We start from the raw sequence: 26,570 nt of genomic DNA, 5'->3' as shown, positions 1-26,570 counted from the left end.
GAAATTGTTAATGAGTCACAGTATGTTGCTGTCCAGCTTTCTCCTTTCAGTACCTCTAATTCTCGCCTCTTCTAGTATTACAGAGCAATAGGGCAAAGTCTTTAAAGAAATGGGGTCAAACCAATGCACTGTAATAACAGTAAGAAAACTCTCCAGAGGTTGGTCTGGGTGATTTCATAGTTGAAAAATAGCAACTACAGTAGAACCTATATCTATTTGCAGCTATTAATTGCAAATATTAGATGTTCATATATCCTTACTATTTGCACTGGAAAAGCTGAATTCTAAAGTTTTACCTGACTTTTCTATTGAGATAAACAATGGCATGCCTATATTTCTATCTAAACAATTTTGCCCTGTAAAGTTAGCCATACACCCGCAGATATGATTGTAAATATTATAGCAATAGAAAGGTGTCCTTGCTGTGTGTCTACCCTCTATGTCCAGCTAAACGTGAACGTGTGTGGCCATCTTCAGGCTCATATCACACCAGATTTGTCTGTTTCTACTACTTGCTAAAAGGAGTGGCAATATAATACATGGAATTTGAAGCACCACTAGTACAGCACATATTCACAACTGTTGACTCAAAATGTGGATGGTTGGGGGCACATTCAATTTTACCACAGCAGAACAAGAAGTATTGCAGCACATACAAATACACAGATAAGCAAGGGGCTTGGAGCAACTTAACCTATCCCTTTTGGTATTACTGAAATATCTTATAAAAATAGCTATAAAGGAAAATAACATGAACATAAGCCATAAGCCTATACATAGAGTATATTTTCGCTTTAAACAGGAATGTTGTATTTGAAATGTAGAAAATGGCAAAATATATGCTAATAATGTAATTTCACCCCCAGCAGAAGCATTTCCGAAGCCAGTTCCTTGTCACACAACCCCGTACAAGTTAGTTTTAAAAAGTACATTCCTTGACTAGAGAAAATAGTGACATTAACTTTGCTTATCCCAGCCATACGGGTGTAATGTGAAAAGCAACTTTTGTGTGTAATCATGGCCCCAAGCGTAGGTCAACACTTTGGATTGACTTGTCTATGCTCCAATCAGACTTCAATCAGTTATAAATAGTGACAAGGACTGGACTGCTATCCTGCTTCCATTGTGAAATATTTGTTCTACAAATCTAAAGCAATACAAATGGCCGGCCGGCCTGCAGCCAGTAGATTGGATCACATGGGATACAGCACACTGTAACCAGCAGTAGCTTACACAAGTTTCAACGCTACAACAAACACTGAATATGTAAGCCTTTAAGGGTTATTTCTTAAATGACAATGTGATCTGTCTGTTTCTGGAACATTGAAACTACAACAGTCCTTTCCATTGTATTGAGAAACATTTTACATTGATGTGAGAAGCATTTCATTCTTTTATTCAATCCCAATCCGATGTCACCAGTCTTACATTTTCCGCGATGAAAGGCAGTTATTTGTCTCCATCGATTTACCAGAAGTCTCCGCAGCTGAAGAAAGATGGCAGTTGGTGGTTCTTTACAAAGTTAAGCTGGACAGGCAGCTTTCATCAGTCTATTAGCGTACCTACAGTAAATCACAGCAATAAAGCTGAATTATAAATGACATCTTCAAAGTTCTACCAGGCTTCTCAAGCAGGAATGTCCTCTGTCAGCCCATCGTCTTATGAATTGAATGAAAAGCCATTAATGTAGCATTTCTGTGAAGTTCATACCATTGTGCTATGTATGTATGTGAGTTTGTATGGGATCATTTACAATGAACAGAATGCATTTAAGAGCCAAAGGAGTAATGGTGAACTTAGCAGGGTCAAAGCCAAGGATGGGCAAGATACCCCTGATGATGGATTTCTCTTTCCATATGATTCTTCATTTCTGTTATGAATCAGCACTTTTGTCGACCCATCCACTTCAATACTATTTTGATCATTTGCCTATAAAAATGGAGGTATTTATGATTTTATTTTAATTGCACTTTTAAACATATAAAGCTCAGTTCTCAGACCAACAGCTAAACAATGCATCTTCTTCTCCTAGATCATTTACAGACAAAACTACACAACATCTTTCTTTCTTGCAAGATACCATTGTCACTTCCTAACATTCCATCTGTATGGACAGATACACATTACTTTAAAGTAGAAGGAATGGTTAAAACTAAGTAAACGTTATCAGAAAGGTCTATATGAATACTCCAGTAAACCCTCAATGGCTGCTCTGAGTCCTCTGTCAAAATAAACACAGCATTTCTTTCCTTCTATTGTGTACACATGGGCTTCTGTATCAGACTTCTTGTTTTCAGCTTAAACCTCCAGGGCTTGGGTTTGAGCATGCTCAGTTTGCTCCTCTCTCCCCTCCCTTCTCCTTCCTCCGTTCTCCTTCCTCCCTCCTCCCCTCAGGCAGGAAGTAATGTCACAACAAATTAATATGGAAGCTACTATAGTAAACTAACAAAGAGAGCTTCTAGAGCTGTTTACTCAGGTATGGCAAAGCATTCTACAAAATAAATATAGCTTGAACTGTTGTTAATCTATTAGCAGTAAACTTCTTCTGTAGCTTTCCTTCTCCTTCAAGATTTAATGCATTTTAAACATGATTTTATTATTTTTCTGAAACCTTCAACCCCACCCCAAATCTTCTTTTATATTTTTCCAGGCCCTGCCTTACTCTTAGTTAGGACAGGTGTTGCCTTCCATACAACATTTATCCTACACAAACAGGCAGTAGCTGATTCTATATATATCTGATATACAAGATTCCACCTTCTTAGAATCTGCATTGCTATTTTTTTGCTTTTGAGTTCTCCTACACTTCATTGTCACATATTTCAGACCCCCCCCCTCTATCAAATCCTTGTTATTCCCAATGCAGTATTTATGTTATTTCATACAGCAAGAATCTCAGTGTAAAATGATTTTTACCTTTACAGGTGCTGAAATAAGAGGCACGTGTATATTAGGTTGTGGGAGAACAGGCAGTATGACTTGTGGTTGATAACGATTTATCTCTGCAGCAATGGCGTTTTCTGTAGGGAAAGAGAATTTGTCATTTCAACAAACTTTAATCTACCAGATCATGTAAATATGACAGTTTATCAAAAATGAATTCCTCGCTAACATTGTGAACAGAAAAGGTAACACTGTATTAATATTGAGGTGTGTCAAGATTTTGGGAACAGATGGTTTTAGACTCTTGATTTATGAAGGTTCTCAATTCATCCAGGTCATGTTAGATCTATATTAATAAATCAAGCACTGGCCAATAAAACTGACTTTATTAGTAATTCTTATCAGTTGGAGACAAGATTGGACTAAATAAGCATAACTAGCATCAATCCGCCTATCCACCTTAGCAACAAATGTTAGCGTTTATCAGTAAGAAATGACTGCACCACCAATGTCCTTTAACATATGGCTAATGATCATTCATGGAAGTAAAGGTCTGCAAGGAGGCAGATTTCCAGTCTAGTTTCCTATCTAAAAGCAGCTTGCATGTTCATACAAAAAAGTGCATGCTGTCTGCTTTCTTCTGACTCCATTAATATTTTTCATTGCCTACTGCCCACTCATCGGCTTCACAGGGCATGTAAATCATTATCATATTCATGCAATCCAGCCCTAAAACATGTTAGTTTTTATTTAGATTCTGATACGGTTACTTTAGTTGTTTATGTGGAAAATAAATGCTCAAATTTAAAAGCTACAGTGATTTTATTCTCATGTTCTACATAAAGTGGGGATTGTGTAGTCATTTATCAGATGTTTTGATTTAATGCAGCATTACACACCCATTTTGTAATGTATGGATTGCTGCTGCCCTGAGCTCTGCTAGCAAAGAGTGGAAATTAAAAGGAAGAAAGGAAGCTTTTTATAGTCATGAAATATTCAAATCATAATACATGCTATTGCTGTGGAAGGGCAGGAATAAACAGTGATGCTTAATGTAGTCTGTTTCTAATCATTTACACAGTGTGAGATCCTGACACAGGTTTCATGTCCTGTACACTTGCCAAGATGAGATAAATGCATGATTTGTTGCAGATGTAACCCCTGACTCCGATGGATTAAAGAATATTGGAAATAAAAGAATATATATTTGGATTGTAAAATTGTAAAAATATGTTTGAGATTGAAAATGAAATCTTTTCTGTTACAGAATCTAGCCTGCAACTCTATTAATATAGATGATCAGAAGCTCCTATGACTGGAGTGCTATACAGCAAGTTAGAATTTATCTTAGAGGTTTAGAGAAAACAAATCTATGTAGGGACCCCTACTGGGTAATCTGCCCTGCAGCTTTAAGGCCCCACCTTTTTTCTTAGAGTGATCTGCCAGGAGAGAATGACACTCCCCTGCTACACTGCTATATAGTGTGTGTAGGGAGTGGCCACTTCCTCTTTGGCCTGTGGATGGTGATCCAGCTGGGTGTGCTCAGGGGAGCCTGGGCACAGCTAGGCCCAGAAAGGCCCATGTGCTTTGGAAGAAGAAGTCGGGGACCAGGTAACCCCGTGAATGAGGAATAGTTGCACTAGGGCAGACTTGTCATAGTCTCTCTAGGAGAGAAAGGCAGAGAGGTGAGAGAGAAAGAGCAGCTGAAGCTCCAACAAGGATTTGCAGTAAGGGAGTAGCTTCCCAGAGGCTTTATGTGTTGCCTCCAGTCAGGGACCTCAGTGAAGAGGGACTGTAGGGTTAGAAGCTGCTTTCCTGACAACTTCCAGGAGGGAATGTGTGTGAATACTGCAAATGCCTAATGGAGACCTTTCCTCTGTGAGAAATGCCTAATGCCTGCAGCTCTGTGTGAGAAATGTGCTATTGCCTCAGCTCCTGTGTGAGTACTAAACCTGTGGTCACTTGCCTCGTGCATAGTTAAATAAACCGTTTTCTGTTTTACTGCAAGAACCTCCTGGCGCCCATCTTTTGTTGTGTGCACAGTAGCCTGGGGGGATGTAGTTGCACTACACCATAGAGGGAACACTTCCACATGGCGAAGGCCCTGACCCTGTTGTGTGAAGTCGCGTGTAACCCATGCTTCTACTGCTAGCTGGACAGTTTAACTATTTGTGTGCTATGCAGCCCAAATAGGTGTTACATTTGGCTGCCCAACGTGGGGCTCGATTCCCTAAAACCAGGCTGTGCATTGTTTTGTTCGAATCGTACGAATGGATGTACGAATTTGTCGGAGTGTACGAATGGATCGTACGAATTTTTCGAAGTGGATAAACGGAACGTACGAATTCTTCGAATCGTATGGATTTCCTTCGAAGTATTTGGCCGTGGGTTCGGGCTTGGAGGTTCGCCCCGAATTTCACGAAGGCCTGCGGATGTCAGTTGGATGAGAGGAAGATGGATGTCCCGGATGGAGCCATTTCCTGCTCATGTGTGATCCCGGATCATGGATCTGGAAGAGGAGAACCTGGAGGATGGATTCTTCTGTGTTTGCTACAGCTCTTCTATGGACTCCTGCAGAGTGAGATGCCTAGAGTGCTGCTTGCTTGTTTTTGTGGCTGGAAGGACTGCTGGACTAAGTGGGTTCTAATTCAGGACTATTGATCCCCACCACCATTTCTTCTGCCTTCACCTACTCGCTGAGTAGTGTTTCTGCACCCAAGGACTGGCCTGTGTGGACCCTTGGGAGGGGGAGAAGTATTTTTGCTGATGTGTAATAAAGTTGACCAACTGCAATGTTTATTATGCAATTGAAAATGTTTGATACAGTATTGTGCATGCTGTGTTTCCTTTACAGTGACCATTGTTACCAGGTATGCCTTAGGAGAGGATACCAGAAGTGGATGTGATGGTACTGTAAGTTGATATATGTTGGGGATGTTTAAACCATTGTCGGGACGAAATGGGTTTTTCCCCCGGGTGTATGTAGGGACCCCTACTGGGTAATCTGCCCTGCAGCTTTAAGGCCCCCACCTTTTTTCTTAGAGTGATCTGCCAGGAGAGAATGACACTCCCCTGCTACACTGCTATATAGTGTGTGTAGGGAGTGGCCACTTCCTCTTTGGCCTGTGGATGGTGATCCAGCTGGGTGTGCTCAGGGGAGCCTGGGCACAGCTAGGCCCAGAAAGGCCCATGTGCTTTGGAAGAAGAAGTCGGGGACCAGGTAACCCCGTGAATGAGGAATAGTTGCACTAGGGCAGACTTGTTATAGTCTCTCTAGGAGAGAAAGGCAGAGAGGTGAGAGAGAAAGAGCAGCTGAAGCTCCAACAAGGATTTGCAGTAAGGGAGTAGCTTCCCAGAGGCTTTATGTGTTGCCTCCAGTCAGGGACCTCAGTGAAGAGGGACTGTAGGGTAGAAGCTGCTTTCCTGACAACTTCCAGGAGGGAATGTGTGTGAATACTGCAAATGCCTAATGGAGACCTTTCCTCTGTGAGAAATGCCTAATGCCTGCAGCTCTGTGTGAGAAATGTGCTATTGCCTCAGCTCCTGCGTGAGTACTAAACCTGTGGTCACTTGCCTCGTGCATAGTTAAATAAACCGTTTTCTGTTTTACTGCAAGAACCTCCTGGCGCCCATCTTTTGTTGTATGCACAGTAGCCTGGGGGGATGTAGTTGCACTACACCATAGAGGGAACACTTCCACATGGTGAAGGCCCTGACCCTGTTGTGTGAAGTCGCGTGTAACCCATGCTTCTACTGCTAGCTGGACAGTTTAACTATTTGTGTGCTATGCAGCCCAAATAGGTGTTACATCTATAAAAAATCTAATATGTTTGTTAAGTCTAAAGTGATAAGTCAAATCAGCTGGACTTGCTGTATGACTAGTGAAATGTCTTTAAAAAAATACACCAGTTGATTTAGCCTAAAGCTGGCCGTAGACGCAGTGGCGTAACTAGATGTTGCTGGGCCCCACAGCAAATTAATTTTAGGGCCCCCAACATATCCAGAGTTTGTCCTGTTTTACCAATATACTGTATGTTCAAATTGCTCATCAATGAGAGCCTCATGGGGCCCCCTGTATCTCCTGGGACCCCCTGCAGCGGCAGGGTCTGCTTCCTCTGTAGTTAAGCCCCTGCGTAGATGCAAAGATCTCATCGTACGAATTGAGGATTCGTATGATTTTCAGAACATGTGTGGAGCGTCCCGACATTTTTTGTCTGACGGAGATTGGTCGTTTGGTCTATCGGACAGGTTAGAAAATTTCTGTCGGCTGCGGGTAATATCTCTGCGTGTATTGCCGATCGTACGATTTTCAGTGGGAGACTGTCACTAGCTTTGTCTATCGTACGATTGCTGTCAGGGGCAGAACTTCTGAACTGCTGATTTGGTCGGAATGGTAAGGCTTTGATCTGAATGGTTTCTGAATGGTTAGTGGCAGGTCGGGAGATGGGAAAGTCCGATTGCACATTGATTTGTACGATCGGATCTTTGCGTCTGTGGCCAGCTTAAGGCTACAGACAAACATGAGGATACTTGCCACGTTTTTGGCGCGGCTCATGCCACTAGCTGACCACAGCGTAAATGCGCTAGTGTAGCATGTCATTGCCGATAGTTGAAACTACAAGCGTATTTATGCAGCAGTCAGCTTTTTTTTAAAAAAAAACGTGCCACGGATGTGTGTCTGTAGTCCAATTGCTTGCTAACTAGACTTAAAGTGGAAGATACTACTGTCTGGTTAATTGAAGGTCTGGAATTTTAACCACAGTACCCTCAAAGCTCAGCAGAAACATTCTATTCTAGGGTAGAAAACAATGCAAACAGCAGCCTAGTGTATCAGTCTATAGCCCCGAGACTCCAGAAGACAATGACAAAATGTCCAGATTATACTTAAAGACATGCAAAAATATACCTGTTACTTATAAAAATACATATTAAATAGGTATATACGAGTGCAATAATAGGGCTTATCTTAAACATGCTTTTTTACCTATTGTTATAATCTCAAAAAACCTATGGTTTTAGCTTAAAGTGATAATGACACAAAAAAATGTTTTCAAAATATTCATCTACATTAAAAGTTACCTATAGGTCATGTTAATCGTTTTTCGCTGATCGTTCTGCTTTTGTGAGTAATTTTCACTTGAAGTTCCTAAACCTGACTGTCCATTCATTTCTATGGGATTTTTAAAGGCGTATTTATAAAAGAGTGAACGTTCACCCTTTGATAAATACGCCTTTCACAATCCCATAGAAAGAAATTGAGAGAGGCGGTATTTCACTCTAGCGGACTGTGGTTATCTTTAACTTCACTCTTTGATAAATATACCGCATGGAGTAGCTTTAATTCCCCTCTTAGCTTGGTTTAGAAATAACAAAAAAACATAATTTGTTTTGTGATTTTAACATCAGGCAATAAATATGTAGAGCCCAAGCCAAATTCATTCAGTTCTCCCTCCCAAAATATTATTTTTCTTAATTAATAGCTAATAATCCTACAAGAGTGGCATGATAATCCTTAGACAATATAAATCCCTTCTAGGTAGAGGACTTTGACATAAATCTGCAGAATTAATTACAAACGAGGGTTCTAACATTCATGTAGCTTATGTCTCACTTTTCAGATAACACAGCTGCTACTTTATTAGCCATGAACAGCTGTGCATGTCTGATCCAACAAAATAATAACTGCTATCAAGACAACTGAGAGTCCCTAAAGCTAAGAGGACACACTGGCCTGAAAAATGCAGTGCATTTTGCATTGTTATATGAGCTTGAGTAAGACTTTCCCAGACAAGTAGGAATGTTACTGAGCCCACAGCAGCTGAGCAGGTCACTACTGTAATGCAGTCTTTCAACATTCTGCATCTCTTGGACAGGCAGATCATAAACTCAACCTCCTCCCTTCTTTTTAAAGGTTCTGACGATGCTTTTGTGTGTATAGTTGAGTAAGAGTTTGCTGGTGGTTTAACTTACTGAAGCACCTGTTGTTGGTAAACATTCCAAGCACCATGTTACAGTCTTCTCGCTGGTTGCCGCTTCCATCACAGGTGCACCACAGAGACACATCCATGCTAGAGTTGTTAATGTAATTTGGAGTCATCACAGTTCCTATTTTAAGAAACGCAGGCTTTAAAAAATGGGTCATGCAATGAAAAAAATGCGGGTTAAAAATGTGTACCTGTTGCAGAAAGATATCTGGGAACTATTTTACTCAACCCTTAACTCCCTGCAAACTTGAAATAATTCTAATTACTGACAAGATTATAGGATAACTGATATTTCACATGTTTTTGGATCTAAGGGTGATGGATAATGGAGTGTTCCTTAGCAACTACCAACTCATAGGGGCAAATTCACTAACCTGCGGAGTTGCGCTAGCGCAGGCTTCACCACACTTCGCCACACTTCGCCAGACGAAGTTTCGCCAGGGCATTGCTAATTCACTAAAATCCGAAGTTGTGCTCAGGGAGGCGAACGGTAGCGAAGTTGCACAAGCGTTAATTCGTCAAGGAAAGCAAAGTTACGATAGCAATGCCTAATTTGCATACGGCGCCAAGTTAAAGTACAATGGACGTATATGTAGCAACAAATACATTACACTACACAAGCCTGGGAAAGCTTCATAAGATAAAATAGAGTTGTTATATTGGCCTATATGTGTGCCCACTGTATAGTTTAGGTGCCATATGTTAGGAAATGTAGGGGGGAAGGAGGGTGCCCCCAAAAAAATGTATGATCTTTTTCAGCCTATCACCCTTAAAAAAGGAAAAGATGCCAGCGTTTTTTGGGACTTAGAAAAAATTTAAACTTTTTTTGAAGCAATCCCTATCTACTTTATTGCACTTCGCCTGGTCTGAGGTGGTGAAGGCAAGTCTGGCGCAAGAGGTAACGTTCAATAAAATGCGCAAGTTAGTGAATTAGCGTAGTTACGTCCCTTCGCCATAGCGCAACTTCGCCCGGCGTAAGGGTGCGAAGTAGCGCTAGAGTAGGTCCACTTCGCTAGCGAATTTACGCCAGCACCCGTTAGTAAATCGGCGAAGTAACGAAATGACGTCACACTGGTGAATTTGCGGTAGCACTTTAGCGAATTTGCCCCATAGGCTGAATTTTTATAGTTTACATTTTTTTTAAAGAATCCTGGTCATTTCTGGTAAATTTGGTATCTTTATGCAAAGTTTAATAATACAGTCATTAACAACACTGGTATTAGATTGCATTCCATGAGCTGATTAGAATTGTGGTTTATGTGCATAGGATTGGATAATATCAGCCATATTACACATTCCTATTGCAGCAGAATGAGAACCAATAGTGGGGATAACTTTGCACAAATCACACCACTTCTGCTGCCACTTACTGTATGTCATACTCATTAGTTTGTCATAATTTAGTTTTTTATATTATAAAGGAAGAAAATGGTTACCAATCATCCTAATGTAGGACTGCAGGCAGGAACCATACTTGTCAGGGGGACAGTCTTCTGAGGTTTTGTCAAAAAGATAGCAGTTTTTCTGGAAATCTGCCAAATGCGATCTAAAATGAAAAAAGGAATTAGTGAATAATGCTGTTGCAAAAAATGTGCTCAACCACATTGATTATTTTTTGTGGGGGGGCCCGGCCACCAACTACCCAACTTTTTTTTAGCAGACAAATTTTCAATGAATGGATATCAAAGAAGCTGACCCCTTAGTCTAGGCCCAGGGGTCTGCTTCCTCTTTAGTCACCCAACTGCTGTACAAGAATATGTATGTACTGTAAATTTACAGGCCTAGACTGGCAATCTGTAGAATCTGGCACACTGTATGCCAGAGACAGTCGCTATTCACTGAGCATCTAGGGGACTGTTTGGGCCTCTGTGTTAACTGACATGTCAAGGCCTATTTTGAATCTCATCCAGACCTGTATATATGTGTGTGTTACACTTATCCATGCATAGTTTTAACAATTGTTAATTGATTATTTAATATATTACCTATTTTTGAGAAGGGGATATGTTACCTACCTCACCTTAGTAGCTCAGGCTATTATCTCCCCATATTACCCATGTATACTGTTTAGGTAGCATGAGAGAGATCCTAGCACATTTGCTATTTTCCCAGCAGCTGTTACTAATAGCTGTTTTTGGAAATGTTACCCCAGGGATTTTTTTTTCTTTCAAGGATTTAATATTTACCAGTAGAAATGAATGAAGCAGCTGGCTCTCAAATCATTAAACAATTTGTCTTAATAAAAACATACATAGCATGAGGCATGTGAAGGCTTTATACTATGTCTTGGATTGTGAAGGGCTTTTTGGCTCCTTTTAACCCATCCCATCGTAACTAGGTTGGTTTCTCTGCTTAAAAACATATTGAAATGTGTCTGAGACGCACAACAAGCTGTGTGAGAATCCCAGGCAAATCCTCATGGACAGATTTACTGCTGTGAGTCAATTAAATTCCAGTTTTACTAGCATTAACTCTTCTATTTAACAAATGGTCATTACCACTTCTCTTGGCCTGTAACAATAGTCTTAGGGTTGGGGCAGACGACCAGATTCGGGGAGATTTAGTCGCCTTGAATGAAGAATCACCTGCACTAATAGACTAGCACTTCAGGCGACTTCGGAAATCAAAGCGAGTGAATTAACGTAGGTGATTCTTCATTCAAGCAGACGGAAGGCAGTTCGGGGAGATTGTCGCCACGCAGAAGAGGCGATTAGTCGAGCAGAATCTCTCCGAATCTGCTCGTCAACCCTAAGCCTGTTCCTATTTTTCACACTAAAAAGTTACAATAGTAACAATAAAGTAAAAGTAACAATAGCATCATGTGTAGCCATGCCAACCTTTTTGGTTGTCCCTTAAGATTGACTTTGCATTGTTTTCAGATAGTGCCAGGCATCATTTACCTGCATACTATGTCTGCAACGCAGGAGTGTTGGAGCTGCAGACAATTTTTCTTGGACTTTTCTTCAAAGGAGCACTCAGGTACGATAGTTCGCCTTCTGCGTTCTGCACAATAACTGTGTTCACATGGACAGAAGAGGAGACGCTTAGTAAAATCCTCAGAGACTTTGTCAAAGAAGTTTCTTAGGTGCCGGTGGCATTTGCGTCTGTCACAGGATCCATCAGCATTGCGCTGGCTGCAGAGGCTTGCATACAAGGTCTTGTGGCGACTGCACTTGTTGTTGGAGCTACAAATATTGGCTTGTTGTAAGCAGACATTACTGGTGTCCATTAGGAGAGTGGGATCTGTAATGATCAAGGTTATAAGGTTATAATATGTGTGAGTGTGTGTGTGAAATGTATCTTCCCTTGAAACTGTTGAGGTCTGAGTCTGACTACATGTATAGTAAGTGCAATTAACCATGCTTTCCTATTAGTAAGCTCAGAATAAATTATTATGTACTCTAAATGATCTTCCAAGACTTCATCACATGTATTGCCAGTTTATTCTGTTTTTTATTCTCTCTCTTCCCACACATGTACTGGGAATTCAATTTCAGTGCTTCATAATGTTTTCTCTTGTTCCAGCTACTCTTTTTCTCAGGAATATATTTCTAATATAAACCAGTCTTAAAGGGGCATTCGACCAGTATGTTCAGCATGACACAATACACAAGGCTTGTACTAAGATGTCTTTTTTAAATAAAAAATTCTATATCATTGCTTTTTTCTACCCTTACTACTGAAGAGTTTGGTAGTTTATCTCTCAGGCAATCGCCACATCTCGACATATGGATAATGCTCCAACTCGGAAGATACATTTATTTGCAAGGTGCACCAAACTGCAGATTTAGAGCAGAGACAGACGCTCAGATTCAGGGAGATTAGTCGCCCAGCGACTTCTTCGGGGCGACTAATCTCCCAGAACTGCATCCAGCCGGCTAGAATGTAAAGATTTGTTTAGACATAACTTCTCCTTTTTCTTATATGATTAAGGGGCGAATTTACTTGAGGTCGAATATCGAGGGTTAATTAACCCTCAATATTCGACTGTCGAAGTTAAATCCTTAGACTTCGAATATCGGTCGAACGATTAAATCCTTCAAATCGATGGATTTTAATCCATCGATCGAACGATTTTTGTTCGACCAAAAAAAGATAGCTAAGCCTATGGGGACCTTCCCCATAGGCTAACATTGACTTCGGTAGATTTAAGGTGGCGAACTAGGGGGTCAAAGTTTTTTTTTAAAGAGACAGTACTTCGAATATCGAATGGTCGAATAGTCAAACGATTTTTAGTTTGAATCGTTCAATTCGAAGGTCGAAGTAGCCCATTTGATGGTCGAAGTACCCATAAAAAACATTCGAAATTCGAAGTCTTTTTTTCCTCTATTCCTTCACTCGAGCTAAGTAAATGGGCCCCTAATTGTCTGAATTCTAGGGGCTTTTTATGTGCCAAGCACATTCCAGTTCCTATAAAAGTTTTGTACACTAGCAAGCAAGGACTTTAAGCTTAAACCCTTACTAGACAACTTTGTCAGCTTGACCTGACTTTGAGGCCCGGGTTAGGATATTCATTCTTAACACTACCCCTGACTGCCCCTGAAATCAGACAATGGGCTCTGTATAGACAAGTGTCTGTTTTCATCCATTTTAGGCAAATGCTCATACATCACCAAGTACAGGAGTTGTGTAGGACAGCATTCCTGTACTAGTGATATCAAGGGCCAGAGTTGAAGGACAGGCAACAAAGCATGAGTCATTGGTTGCTGGGATTCTTCCTGGCTAAAGGGGATTTTATGTTAGGCTACATTATTTTTTGCTTTTGTAATTGCTAAAACCTGATTGTTAGACAACTGGACTGTCACTTCAACAGTAAGAGACACAAATATGGCAGCCCAATTAAAGATGGACAGTGGGGAATCTGATAGGTAATGTAACGATAAAGATCATGTAAAGACAATGTTTTGAAATGGGTTAATTTCTGGAGTCAATATTAACCATACATGGCCAAATGTGTACATACGGTCTGATAAATTTTGACTATAGTGCCTGACCATGTTTCTTGACCATATGTAATGGCTTTTGACAAACCATTGTGATCCTACTGGATCCTAGATTATTTGCCATCTACCAGTATGTTGTGTCACAGCTCCTCTTCAATTCATGCAGTTTTATTTGTTTATTCTGTTGGGCAGAACTAATGGAACTATCTACCCAATCAGCCTGCAGGTAACAAATATTGTGGTGGATCAGGAAGTGTATGGCCACCTTTTGTCTAAAACCGGTGGTGGCATCCCTAACCGATAGCACTAGAAAGTGAAAATAGATATGTGGAATATTCCTTATCAAGCAGGTAGTGCACAAACACAGATGTCTGTAAACAGAGATTAGGGACAGAGACAGGCTTCTTCTCAAATAAGCAAATAACTCTCTATTCAATCTATTCTTTTATCTCCAGGACTGGTCTTTATTTAACTAATTGCAATTTTCCCTGGGTTCCAGGTTGGCCACACATGCATAATGTTTTTAAAACAATTTAGCCATTTTTCACACTGATTGGTAAAATCAAAGTAATTGTGACTCCAAATTGTACTGTACTGTACAGTAACGTAACTAGAGGGGGGTGGGCCCTGGCACTGGACGTGCAACCGGGCCCCCCCCCCACCCTCTGTACACCCAGAACCGGCAAAATTAATGGTGTGCGAGCTGCCGGGGGGGGCCCTGAGGGGGTGCGGGCCCTGGCCTAATCGCACCCCCTGCTCGCCTGGTAGTTATGCCACTGGATAGCCATCTAATTTCAATTGTATCTGTTATCCACATGTGGACATCTTTAGACTAGAGGCCCACACATCACTTTGTGGTGTTTTGTTCAGAAGCTTCTCATAAGGAAACCTTAAGAATTGGTTCAAAGAAAATTCTAAAACAATCTCTATATAGAGGTGATAATCTGCTAAAATTAACAGGTATTGTGATAGATTGGGGAAATTATTGCATGTATATTAAATGAGCAGAATTATTATCCTATACTTTACTCTGAGATAATCCTTGGCATTTAGTTTTGGTGACTGCCAGTAGCATTAGCCTAACCACTTTCAGTGGTTTCTTTATTTACCAGCATTTATAACAATTTAACCAAAATTCTTCAGTGGGAGGAAACCTACCATTCTCAACTACACGACTATAATCTGAAGTTACCATGTTTTCAAACTCTGATTCTTCATAAGGAGACTCATCAAAGACCAAGTCATCTAAGTGATAAAAGATAGAAAGACATGGTTATATACAGGATTGACATTTCTAAATAACAGGGATATGCAGTATATGGTTCTAGTGGGTTTCACTGTACATCCCATGGACTACACATCTTTTAAGCATACACTGACCTATTGTAACTATTCAAGAATCAGTTTCAAGCTGCTACAAGCTGTCTGCTAGATGTCACTTGTTTAGTATGATCCTTACTTACAGAAAATCAGGCCTCACAGATAGTTCCATTACTGTTGAATTACAAAAGGGAGCTTAAAACTAAAACAAATCCAACAGCTTCTTACTTAAAGGGGTTGCTCACCTTTAAGTTAACTTTTAGTACGTTATAGAATAGCCAAGTCTTAGCAACTTTTCCATTGGTCCTCATTTTTTATACTTTATAGTTTGGGATTATTTGCTTTACTCTTCTGTTTTTTTTTGTGGCCAGGTCTCAAATGGGTGTCACTGCCCACAGCAGCCAAAAACCTTTGCTCTCTGAGGCTAGAATTTTATTGTTATTGAAACTTATTATTTAAGTTATTTTTCTATGCAGGCCCTCTCCTATTCATATTGCAGTCCAGCATTCAAATCACTGCCTCCTTGCTGGGGTAAATTGCAACGGGGCAGCTGAAATTCAAAACTGGTGAACTGTTGACAAAAAGCTTAATAATTAAAAAACAACACAAATAATAAAAAATGTAATTGTCTGCATCATGCTAAAAGTTAATTTAAAGATAAACAACTCTGTAAATGTGATACATTAATACTAATATGTAGCAACTTCAGTTGCTAGGAAGCTGAACATGAGCACAAATTACCCTGTACAGGATGGACGGACCAGTAGACATTCAAGCAATGATCTTCCCTTTTCATGCGATGCTGGCACTTGCAGTTCAACAAAGGGGTTTGCTGAAGAACCAAAGCAGCATTCTGACACCTAGAACTAGACATCTTGCCACGTGAGCAGTCCTGGAAAATATAGTAACTGGAATTGCACTGTAGATCTTGCACGCACGCTTGCTCCTCTTGTAAGCAATCACTTCGTACTGGTGTATTTGCATACAAGAAGGTAACTGTAACAGAAACAGATATCACTGCTTACTTTTTGAAACAAATATAATGCATACATTTTGAATGAATGAACACATAAGGCCTTTTTGTACTGTAATATATTTATATATATATAGCACCACAATTGTTGAAGGTGCTTCATAAACCAGAAAAAGGGATACAGTTACTATAAATTAGATAGCGAAAATAAATATAAGATAGGAGTTTCAGTACACCATTGGAATAAGGTCGTTAAAGCCCCTTGGAGCTTACAATATATATAGGGGACAAATAGAAGAAATGAATAGGTAAGGAACAAGTGCACACTGTATGTCAGGGGCGTGTTGTTGCAGAAGAAGCTCCGCCTGCCTTTACTCTGTGTGACTGCATGCAAGTGGAAATTATTCTAATGAATGGAGCTGGGGCAAAGAGCGAATCTCCTTCTCTCAAGGAGTCAGTGCTCCATGTGGCTTAGAATTTCTTTGTTGGCCCAGCTCCTCAATAGTCCCTTTTCTTATTAGAAGGGTGCACGCCACATCATGTGTTCACCTTCACATGCTTTTACAGAACAAATGTACAGAATTGGCAGCACTCCCAATTGTAGTATAAAACCGCCTTTATTCTTTCATATATATCATGGCAGCAGCAACGTTTCGGACCCACAATGGTCCTTTTTCAAGCTGACAAAGCTTTGTCAGCTTGAAAAAGGACCATTGTCGAAACGTTGCTGCTGCTATGATATATATGAAAGAATAAAGGCGGTTTTATACTACAATTGGGAGTGCTGCCAATTTCGTACATTTCTCCATGTGGCTTTGGCCTAAGAATTGCTTTATATAGAAAGTGATTGTTAAGGAGGTTTAAAAATAGAACAATCAAGCTTTTCTAGTCAAGATGGTAGAACTGTTTGGTCAATAGATTGTCCAAATCTGAACTTAAAGGTGGCCATGCACATAGAGATCCACTCATTTGGCAATCTCTCCCTGATATGCCTACATTGAGGTGGGCAATATCGGCTTATCTGATCGTGGGTCCTAGGGCCCAATGATCGGATCATAATGTATCGAATACGGACGGTCGGATCGCGGGACAGCATCAACGAACAGATATGGTCCACGATCCGACAGGATTTTTAACCCTGGCCCAGATATCGTTCGGAGGGCCCCACACACCAATAAGCTGCTGAATTTTTATTGGCTCGTGTATGGCCAATTAAAGGGCTGTGAGGTAGAGCATGGGGAGATATAAAGATAGCAGCAGACAGCGACTACAGAGGAAGCAGACCCTGCAGCTGCAGGGGGGCCCATGAGGCCCTAATTCATATACAATTTTAATATATATTGGTAAAACTGGTCAGCCTTTAGACAATAATTTGCTGTGGGGCCTAGTTATATCTAGTTATGCCACTGGCAGCAGAGGAATGCAGGGCTTTAAGGACAGGATACAATGTATTTGTGAACCTCTTGACAGGGGGCTACGTGCAAGACTTTAGTCTTTCCAAATAAAGAAACAACAGATCCTGGTCAGGGATCCAATGTGAGATCAGAAGGTGAGGGAGGAGTATAAAGTGACATCTAAGACACCTGACATAGGAAACTGGATGTAGGTAGGATGATGTTGTTTACTAACTTGACTTTAATGTTAAATGAAAAGAGGGGGCTGGGTTTAGAAAGGAATATGATCAGTTAAGTCACAGATGGCAAACAGCCATCCAAGGCACCTTGTACATAGGGTTGCCACCTGGCCAGTATTTTACCGGCCTTCCTGGTAAAAATGATGGCGGATCCCAATATTATTAATAGGGAAAAAAGATTAATATATAGGAAGGCCGGTATTTTTATCTAGAAAAGTTGGCAACCCTACTTGTACAAGTATCCTTTAGAAATTAGAAAAGGACAGCTTTGTAGGTTTCTGCTGGCATAAACAAAAATCTAGACAGGATAATATTAATAATATAATATTATAGTTCATAATGATATGACAGAAGAAGTTAAAAGGAATGAAGCTATAGCTGAATGCCTGAATGGAGTCCTTGTTCTTCATATATGGCACTTGCTGATGCCTCTGCATCTGTAACTCTAATTGTAATTTATGATGCTACACATAGGTAAGGCCTGAGTGATCAACAGGTAAGGCCTTGAGAAATAAAAGATTGAGAACTGATGCTTTAAAATCTTGTGTCCCAATTTTATTTAACTTAACAAGGAGACACATATGTGATATCTGCTCAGTGCCTGTACCCTTGGCAGTCATTCATTTTCCAAAGTAGATCAATGCATTTTATGAAGTAAGCTTTGTCCATACTCATTCCACTGACACTGAGGAAATTTATGTACCTGGCCAATAAATCAGTGGAGTCCCACGTGGCTGTCACTGCACACACCTGGTTAGCTCAGACTCTGGCAGATTTAAACCATGGACTTGTATAAATGTAATGCATTAATACCTATACGTGCTTCAGTGCTTTCAAATCCTTTTTCTGTCATCGAAATCAAATGTTGCTGTTTTTGGAAGCCATGTTCAGGGCAGATCTCACCTTCCGCTAATAGCTATGTAAATAACATTATGTGCTGGTGACAGGCACCTTTCTTAATGTCACTTGAACTGCAAGCCACCCACTCCCTACAGGCCAGATGGAAGGATCAGTCACCACATCACTCCAGATGGAGAAGCTTTCATTTGCTTAACAGTAATCAGCTGTAGCCTTCATATATATTGGTTAAACTGCCCTTATCGGGAAAACAATAGGGTTAATTTATAACCTGTGATCTGCGTGTTGTGCATATTTGCCCTGAGCTTTGAGCAAAAGTGACCTTTGCTGATATGACATCTGGAGCAGCAGGCGATAGTTTGCTTGAAGTATCTGAATATTTGTGATTATGCTCCAAAACAAATCAAGGTTGTCTTGTTCTTATTCTAGAATTTGGCTACAGCTGTATAAAAGTGACACAAAGAACACACTGTGCATGCAAGAAACTCATAAACTGGAGTAAGACTTTTCTGAATATGTTCTTATCTTTACTACAATGTTATGCCGTTAATCTTCCTTAATAGATTTTACTTTATACCACCTTTGTTAAACTCGTGATAAATAGCATACAAGTTTTCATTCCAAGTCAATTAATATATACAGTACAAGATATGTCGCATCACCTTATAGTGTGCAGCTCATACTATGCAGATGATCCTTTCTGGCCCCCGTACAGCTGCTTGTTATTTGCTTCCAACCATGAAAAAATAGTAGAGATCTCATGAGTCAAACATACTGGGCAGACTGGATCAAATCGTTCAATGTAAATGAACCTCCAAGGCTGAAAATACCATATACTTCCTAAGATTGCTGTCCACATTTAAAGCCATCAGCCAAATATTTGTGTTATTAACCATATTTGCTCAGTGCATCTTTAATTTCAACTTTGCAGCTCTGTAAATTGAGGCTTTATATAAAAATCCTTATAATAATAAAGTAATATATAAAGTGTTATCTCGAAATTCATTATACGGAAAGTTCCAAATTACGGGAAGGTAATCTCCAATCGACTCCATTTTAATAAAATAATTTACATTTTAAAATTGTTTCTTATTTTTCTGTAATAATAAAACAGTGCCTTGTATTTGATCCTAACTAAGATATAATGAATCCTTATTTGAGATAAAATAGTGCTTTTAGGTTTATGTATTGTTTAACTAATTTTTTGTAGACTTAAAGTAGGGAGAGCCGAATTGCAGAAAGATCCCTTATCCAGAAACCCCCAGGTCATTCTGGATAACAGGACCCATACCTGTATTTCTTGAATTCCACTGTGTCTATTTGAACCTAATGGAAACTTCAAATGCAATGGGAGTTGCAAATCAGAGAACTAAAAGAAGACTGTCAGTGATGAGTGGAATTCTATATTGTTTCTAATCAAGGTAAAAGGTTTTCAGGCACCTTTTAAAGAGTCTCCGTGGGGCTGTTCTAGCACTGGATAGCTTTCACTCAGAGGAGAGGCATCTTGCTAGTTAGTGAGCCTCTCCTAGCAAATTAAGACTTGGAATTTTCTTTTTTATATATATCTATGGTACACAGATACTGGTTGCAATTGTCAGGCCAGAATACAAGTACTAAATTGTACAATAAAGCTGGCCATAGATACAAACAAAAGTTGTATACAATGAAGGTTTGCATTTGTACAATTTTCGGACCGTGTGGATCATCCCCACAATTTTCGTTCCATGGCAATCAGTGGTTTATGGCTGAACTATACAAACTTTTTCCATTGGATCATTTCAGGACGAAAAAATGCAGGCAACAAATAGGATGAAGTGTATCTGACGATTCAGCACTAACAATGGCTGATGTTTGGGTGCCCGATCAAAATTTTCCGTCCAGCCCGATCTTTGAGCCTACTGATATCCAAGTCTTCTGCCGATATTGGTCGGCTCTTTTCCCACCATACACGCCCCGAATATCGAACGAAAATTTGTTTTGTATGATTTAATCTGTGCGTCTATGGCCAGCTTAAATCGATAGTTTAGAAGATTTCTGTCAGCTAACGATAATATCTCTGCATATATGGCCTATCTGACAATATCATTGGGTGACTCACTACTATTTGTTGGACATAACTTTTGTAATGGTTAGTGGTAGGTCGGTAGATTGCTATGGATGATCATTCACCATACACCGATACATGAGAATCTGCATGGATATGGGCAGCTTAAAGGACCATTAACATAAAAAAAAATTTGTTTGTACTTAACGGAAAAAAAACACTTTTAACTTCAAATTTGCAAAGTCTTTATTAAGAAATAACTTACCGAATCTCTGCTTGTGCTCCTCTTCAGAAACGGCGACAGGGCGACAATACATTGTGCGGTGCTCGATTTCTCCTCCCTGCCTTCTATAGGAGATAGTCAGGGAGGAAAAATCGAGCTCCGCACGATGGATCGTCGCCCTGTCGCCATTTCTGAAGAGGAGAATTTAATTTTTTTTTTTGTTACTGGTCTTTTAAGTCCTCTATGGCATTCTTTAGTTTTGTTTAGCTACCATTGTTTATGTCAGGCTAGTCACAGGCTTACAATCCGCTATCACAGCCCCCACATAATGTTGCAATTACACAAAGCAGCAGTGGGGGCATAGCCCAGGGATATTGTGTGAATCAGCACCTAGATGGGGCTGTAAATGAAATGCTTAAAGGGGGCTGGTTGCCAAAAAATATTATCCCCAACTAAAGGTGAAGCTAAAAGGCCTTTCTCTGGTTGGGGGTAACAGTAGTTTTTTGTTTTATTTTTTTAAATTGTCCCCCGCCAGCGCTAGGACACCTGCATCAGGAGGGAGCTCCCAGTTCAAGCGGCCATGTTGGAGCACATGCATGCACATAATGAGCAAAAGCCACAATTTGCTCTTTCTGTGCATGTGCGTGACAATAGAAGCGTGATGTGCGCATGCATTCAGACCGACTCACGTTGGAAATGTTCTAGCGCTGGTGGGGGGAAATTATTTTAAAAAAAACTACTGTTACCCCCAACTGGAATGCAGGCTCTATTAGCCCACACCTTTGGTTGGGGATAATATATCTGACAACAGGTGCCCTTTAATAGCAGGGGCAGCTCCCTGAGTGTTAGGACTGCCTCTTCAGTGAGAAACTGTACAATCTACAGAATGAATGAGGATCTGTACTTCAGGATAACGTTTTTAATATGCAAGTTAAATCTGTTCATAAGACCTCATAGAAAGATGAGGTAAGTAATTACCATGCTTTTCTTTTGCTTCTTTTGGTAGGCAAGAGGTCAAGGACATGGAAATGTTAAATGGATGGGAGTGGCTGGTGTGTGGTTAAGCAATGTATGTAGCACTGCCAAATCAATAACTGTAAGATGGAATAAAGAACTGTTTTACTAAAAGGGTAGTCCAGTCATCTGAAGGGCAAATTATCCTAAACAGGATAAAATGAAAAAATAGATTTCATCTCAGGTTAGTATACTAAAAAAAGGCAAAACATCCTTGCTTACATGATGCAGAGCAATTTGCAAGCTGCACTTATGCCACAAAAAGGATGCACAAATTAACCCCTAAAGACATTGGCACATGGTGTGTTTTGATCACTACAATCCTTTTAGCATGGGGTGTTAGTCCCCCCTCCATTTGTTGGAAGTGGAAACATCCTTTCTATGGAATTAGCAGTTCCCAGACTCTATCTGTGCTTGGGGGGGGGCAGGATTTACAGAAATTTCTAAGTAGGCACTGGAACAGTTCTCTGTTCATTCTGGGATAATTTCCAACTCAGTAACATTCCTGAGTCCAGTGACTTTATCCATAAACCTTAAGCGATAAACAGACAGGCAAATACAAAGATGGAAGATGACTGATAAAGATTTGGAGACAAACTCACAAGTAGACAGGCAAATAGACACACAGACACACACACAGATGATAGAGAGATAGATAGAAAGATAGATAGATAGATAGATAGATAGATAGATAGATAGATAGATAGATAGATAGATAGATAGATAGATAGATAGATAGATAGATAGATAGATAGATAAAATACTTAAATGTAGTTGGTTGGATTTAAAAACAAGCACTTATTAGAAAAGAGGTTTAAAACAGAGACTGTTCCTGTAAGTAAGGTACAGCAGATAACTTTGTATACATAGAAAATAGTATATGTCAGTATCCCTGAAAATATATAAACAGAATAAGGTGCTCTTTTAACATCAGTCTCTGCCTGCTTCTTATTGAATAGGAATGGCACCTCTACCATCTATAACCTGTACCATATATATACAGTGTAGCTAAAAACAGCAGAATCTTTACAATCAATAAACATTTTAGCCAAATATTCAGGAAAAGGAACTTCATTATTGTTTATGGGCTCAGCATCTCTACTCCTAGGCAATATGAAGAACAAGTCGTAATCTATTGTTATTACAGAACACTGACCAGCTAGTTGCATGTTATTAGTGCTAGTTATTTAAAGCCTCTTATTATACAAAATATACATTTATCATTGTGTTATTTATTTTATCTTTATATTTTATCTGTATATGTGCTGAATATTTCTTTGAGAGAATTGCCACATCTGCAGGTGGTGGGACAGTTGCACCCAGTCCTGCTATATTGCTCATGTATTTCGTGACAACTGGCATGGCTGACCTGGCTGTCCAATGGGCCCAGTGACTGAATGATGTAAAGTTGTTAGGTCCCATATTCATGAATAGCTCACAAATAATGCTTAGCCTTCTTGCTAAAAGTTAAGATTGGGCCAATCTTCATTCCTGTAGGCTTGTTGCCCCAGTTCCATTTTAATCGAACGACAACAGAGTTGGGATTTTCTACAGGTCATTTAATGTCAGTTGGACTTCTATATTTTAGTTAGATTGTTTTCGGGTAAGATTTTTTGCAATTGTTAATTCAAAAACACAACCACTGCATGATGGAGTAGAAACATGGCGTGTAGTTATCCTACAGGATAAGGAAAAAACAATCCAGTACAGGGAATGTTCTCTGGCCAGATGATTTGATACTAGGGCTGCAACTATGGGTAGGAACCAGAGGCATGTGCCTAGAGCCCAACCATATTTGGAAGGTGGGGACCAATTTCATCAATTATTAATTATAGTTGATTGTCCACAATACAATTATCTATGAATAACAGCTCCTTTTCCTTCTTGTGTAAGTTGGTGTGGTCTAGTACTAATACTGCCAGATAGCAAGTAAAAGTGTGGTTATATGGGTGGGTGATGGTACAGACTGCAAACCTTGCCTTATGTGCCAAAGCTACGTAATTGCCCTGGATCTGTATACAAAAAAGTCTATGAAGTCTATGGGCAGTTTGGGGGCTATAATATTCCTTATTTTACCCCCAGTTCTCAGGTTAGATAGCCCTGCAAATAGATTATGGGTCAGTAATTCAGTAATGGGTTCTAAATAATTTTTGGCTTGCAGAGCTAGGATTCTCCATTGTCTAAGAATTGCCTAAAAGTCTTACATAGTAACAGCTCTTAGACATATTAATGAACAGAGATATGTAAATGGGACAGTCTGTGGTTGAGCTACCTCTCATTTGAATAAACACAATAATCCAGATAAAAAGGTGTCTTGTCCATAATAACCTTCTAACAATATGTTACTACTGCTTCTCTTTTTACAGTAATAACATTTTAACCACTTAGATACCTGAAACATCATACTTGGCATAGCTGTCTTAGTCTGGAAGGTGCTCATAAGAAGATCTGTACGAGTACACCCCCCATCCATTGCTAGAGGGATGGCCACAAATATTGGATAACTCGTATATGTCTGAGATTCCTAGTGATCCAAGTGTTCTGGGGAACTGCACTAAGCTCTGTAATACCTGTGTATTTACATTTACTGGTATAGTGAAACCAATATACTGCTATACTGTAAATCCATTTTGCTATTCTCCAGGGCATCTTCCCATCCACATTCTTAGCTTCTGACATATGTTACTTGACAAAACATATTAACATAGTATCTAGAGATGGTATTCCCAGTGGGGTATTTGAGCTCCACAGTACATTTTCCATATTATCCACTGGCAATTAAAGGAAACAATACCCATGGGGCTACGTCCTGGCTTCTGTAAGCAACGAAAGGCCAATCTAACCTCATTGGGCATATTGGCAGTATATTATCACATTTCCTAATGCCAAATGTAATTAGCCAAACTGTCTGTTAATAGATTATTTTACCTTTTACTGAATGAGTAGAACACAGGGTGACATTACATGAGCTCATTCTGTAAGTTTAAATGTAAGAGATGCTTTGCTCACTATAAAACAGGGATGGGCAGCCTGTAACCCTTCAGATAAAGGTGAACTACAACTCTTAACATTCTTATCAGCCTTTGGTTGTCTGTGATATAAAACAGGACCAACAGACATGTTGACAAAGATTTTTGGGCTGAAAAATTATTCAGTGTGCATCAATATTATAACAAATGTTATGTTTTCTTATACAGAGATGGTAGGAAAGCAAATCCAGTAGCTTACTCAGCTAAGGCAAACTAAGCTACTGCAGAACCTCTTGTAAAAATATTTTGTAAGAATTGTGCAGTTTCCCTTCCAAACATTATACACAAGCTGTTAAGGGTAGGTCACCATGATCTCCATGAAAATAGTGAAATTTTAGAAAAAAAGTAATGAAAACAAAGTATATAAACCAAAGTTTGCGTCACCAAGGTAATTTTACAAATAATTCTTGGCCGCCTGAGAAAAAGTTAAGGTAACACTGTATGAGCACTATATAGCACTATTGCTATTTTAATTGGCAGCAACTAGAACAAATCTTAGTCATTTTGGTCACAGCTGCTAATAGCAGAGACCGAATAGCATTTAAATGTAAATGATACATTATTGAGCAACACACACTACCCAGCATAAGATTTTGTTTGTGCCAACTGCTGAGTTGTTTTGTTTGTGCCAGACTGATCAGGATACGCCTGAATAGTGCTGGGAAAGTCTGACACCGGTGCAGGTTATAATCCTAGTAACACAGGTGGAACTGTCAAAGTGCCAGTCCTTGAGTGATCCGCCTGTTCATGTGGGAGACTCTCCCTGCAAAGCAGGTGGTCTGATTGCCTTGATCAGATCCTAAAATAAGCAATGCTTAAAACTTTTCCAGACCTCAAGTCACCAATTAAGACAAATACTCAGAATTGACTGTTAGGACTAGTTCCCCACTAACCCAAATATGTTTCTAGCTTTCTTTTGAGTGGACTTTGTTCAAAGCAAATTCCAATGAATGGATTAAAATAGACATTTACCAGTCCCTGAAATGAGCAAGATGATCCCCAAAGACTTCATGTTGGACAGGAACAACCAAGCCTCCTCCAATCACTTTATCCACAGTTCCAGGTTGAGTAGGTGGCAGCCGCTTGCAGCCCCTTAAACGATCACTCAGAGGATCTCCTCATCACACCAAAGGGCTTGTAGATTCTCTCAGGGGTGTACAGTCCAGTGAGTACAGCTAATAATGCCAGGACAAAGCAGAATTTGTACAATCCAAAAATCAAGTTTCTAAAGTTACACAGGCACTCCAGCAACCATGACTACTTCAGCCTCTACAGAGAGTCACAGATTTCATTACCCATCATTTGCAATTGCATACAGCTCCAGTGAAAGCTTTCTTCAGCCACAGCAGTTAGACACTACGGTGTCCTGTTCATCCTGTGAGAGTCATTAGGGCAATGGAGCTGTGCACTTTCTGATGGGGATGTCTCTGCTTTTCTGGAGCTTTCATGTATTTTCCCTCCCAGTCTGTGTCCTGCCTCCGCCCCCACACATATACTTACACACACTCACACACAGAGCTGCTTGCACTTATGTCCTTTCACTGAAGGGAATCTCTTTCTATCTGTAACATCAGTACATGAGAGGCAAGGGCTTCTGGGGCTATTTCATTCAGAATTGACAGAGAGTGAGAATAAGAACAATTTGCAGAATCTGACATAATCTGCC

The 26,570-nt window shown here is 39.9% G+C and overlaps 1 protein-coding gene across 1 annotated transcript; it reads right to left on the bottom strand.

Annotated features, from left to right (window-relative positions):
* Positions 1-782: 782 nt before the first annotated feature.
* On the bottom strand, positions 783-26,346 carry gfra3.S (GDNF family receptor alpha 3 S homeolog). The gene is made up of 8 exons (XM_018256077.2): positions 25,877-26,346; positions 15,872-16,126; positions 14,969-15,055; positions 11,768-12,110; positions 10,304-10,413; positions 8,854-8,988; positions 2,917-3,020; positions 783-1,929 (listed from the first exon to the last, which is right to left on the bottom strand). Exons 1-8 carry the CDS (start codon positions 25,914-25,916, stop codon positions 1,750-1,752), a joined length of 1,254 nt encoding a protein of 417 aa, XP_018111566.1. The 5' UTR covers positions 25,917-26,346; the 3' UTR covers positions 783-1,749.
* Between the last annotated feature and the right edge of the window lie 224 nt (positions 26,347-26,570).

Source organism: Xenopus laevis, chromosome 3S (assembly GCF_017654675.1).
Source record: "Xenopus laevis strain J_2021 chromosome 3S, Xenopus_laevis_v10.1, whole genome shotgun sequence".
NCBI lineage: Eukaryota > Metazoa > Chordata > Amphibia > Anura > Pipidae > Xenopus > Xenopus laevis.
This window is presented reverse-complemented; position numbering and strand designations above follow the sequence as displayed.

Excerpts from the sequence above, each read along its gene's own strand:
- gfra3.S (XM_018256077.2), bottom strand. The coding sequence starts at position 25,916 with ATGAAGTCTTTGGGGATCATCTTGCTCATTTCAGGGACTG. Across the intron at positions 10,414-11,767 it reads GTTGCAGACATAGTATGCAG|ATCGCATTTGGCAGATTTCC; the intron begins GTAAATGATGCC and ends TTTTCATTTTAG. Across the intron at positions 3,021-8,853 it reads TACCAACAACAGGTGCTTCA|AAAACGCCATTGCTGCAGAG; the intron begins GTAAGTTAAACC and ends CTTTCCCTACAG.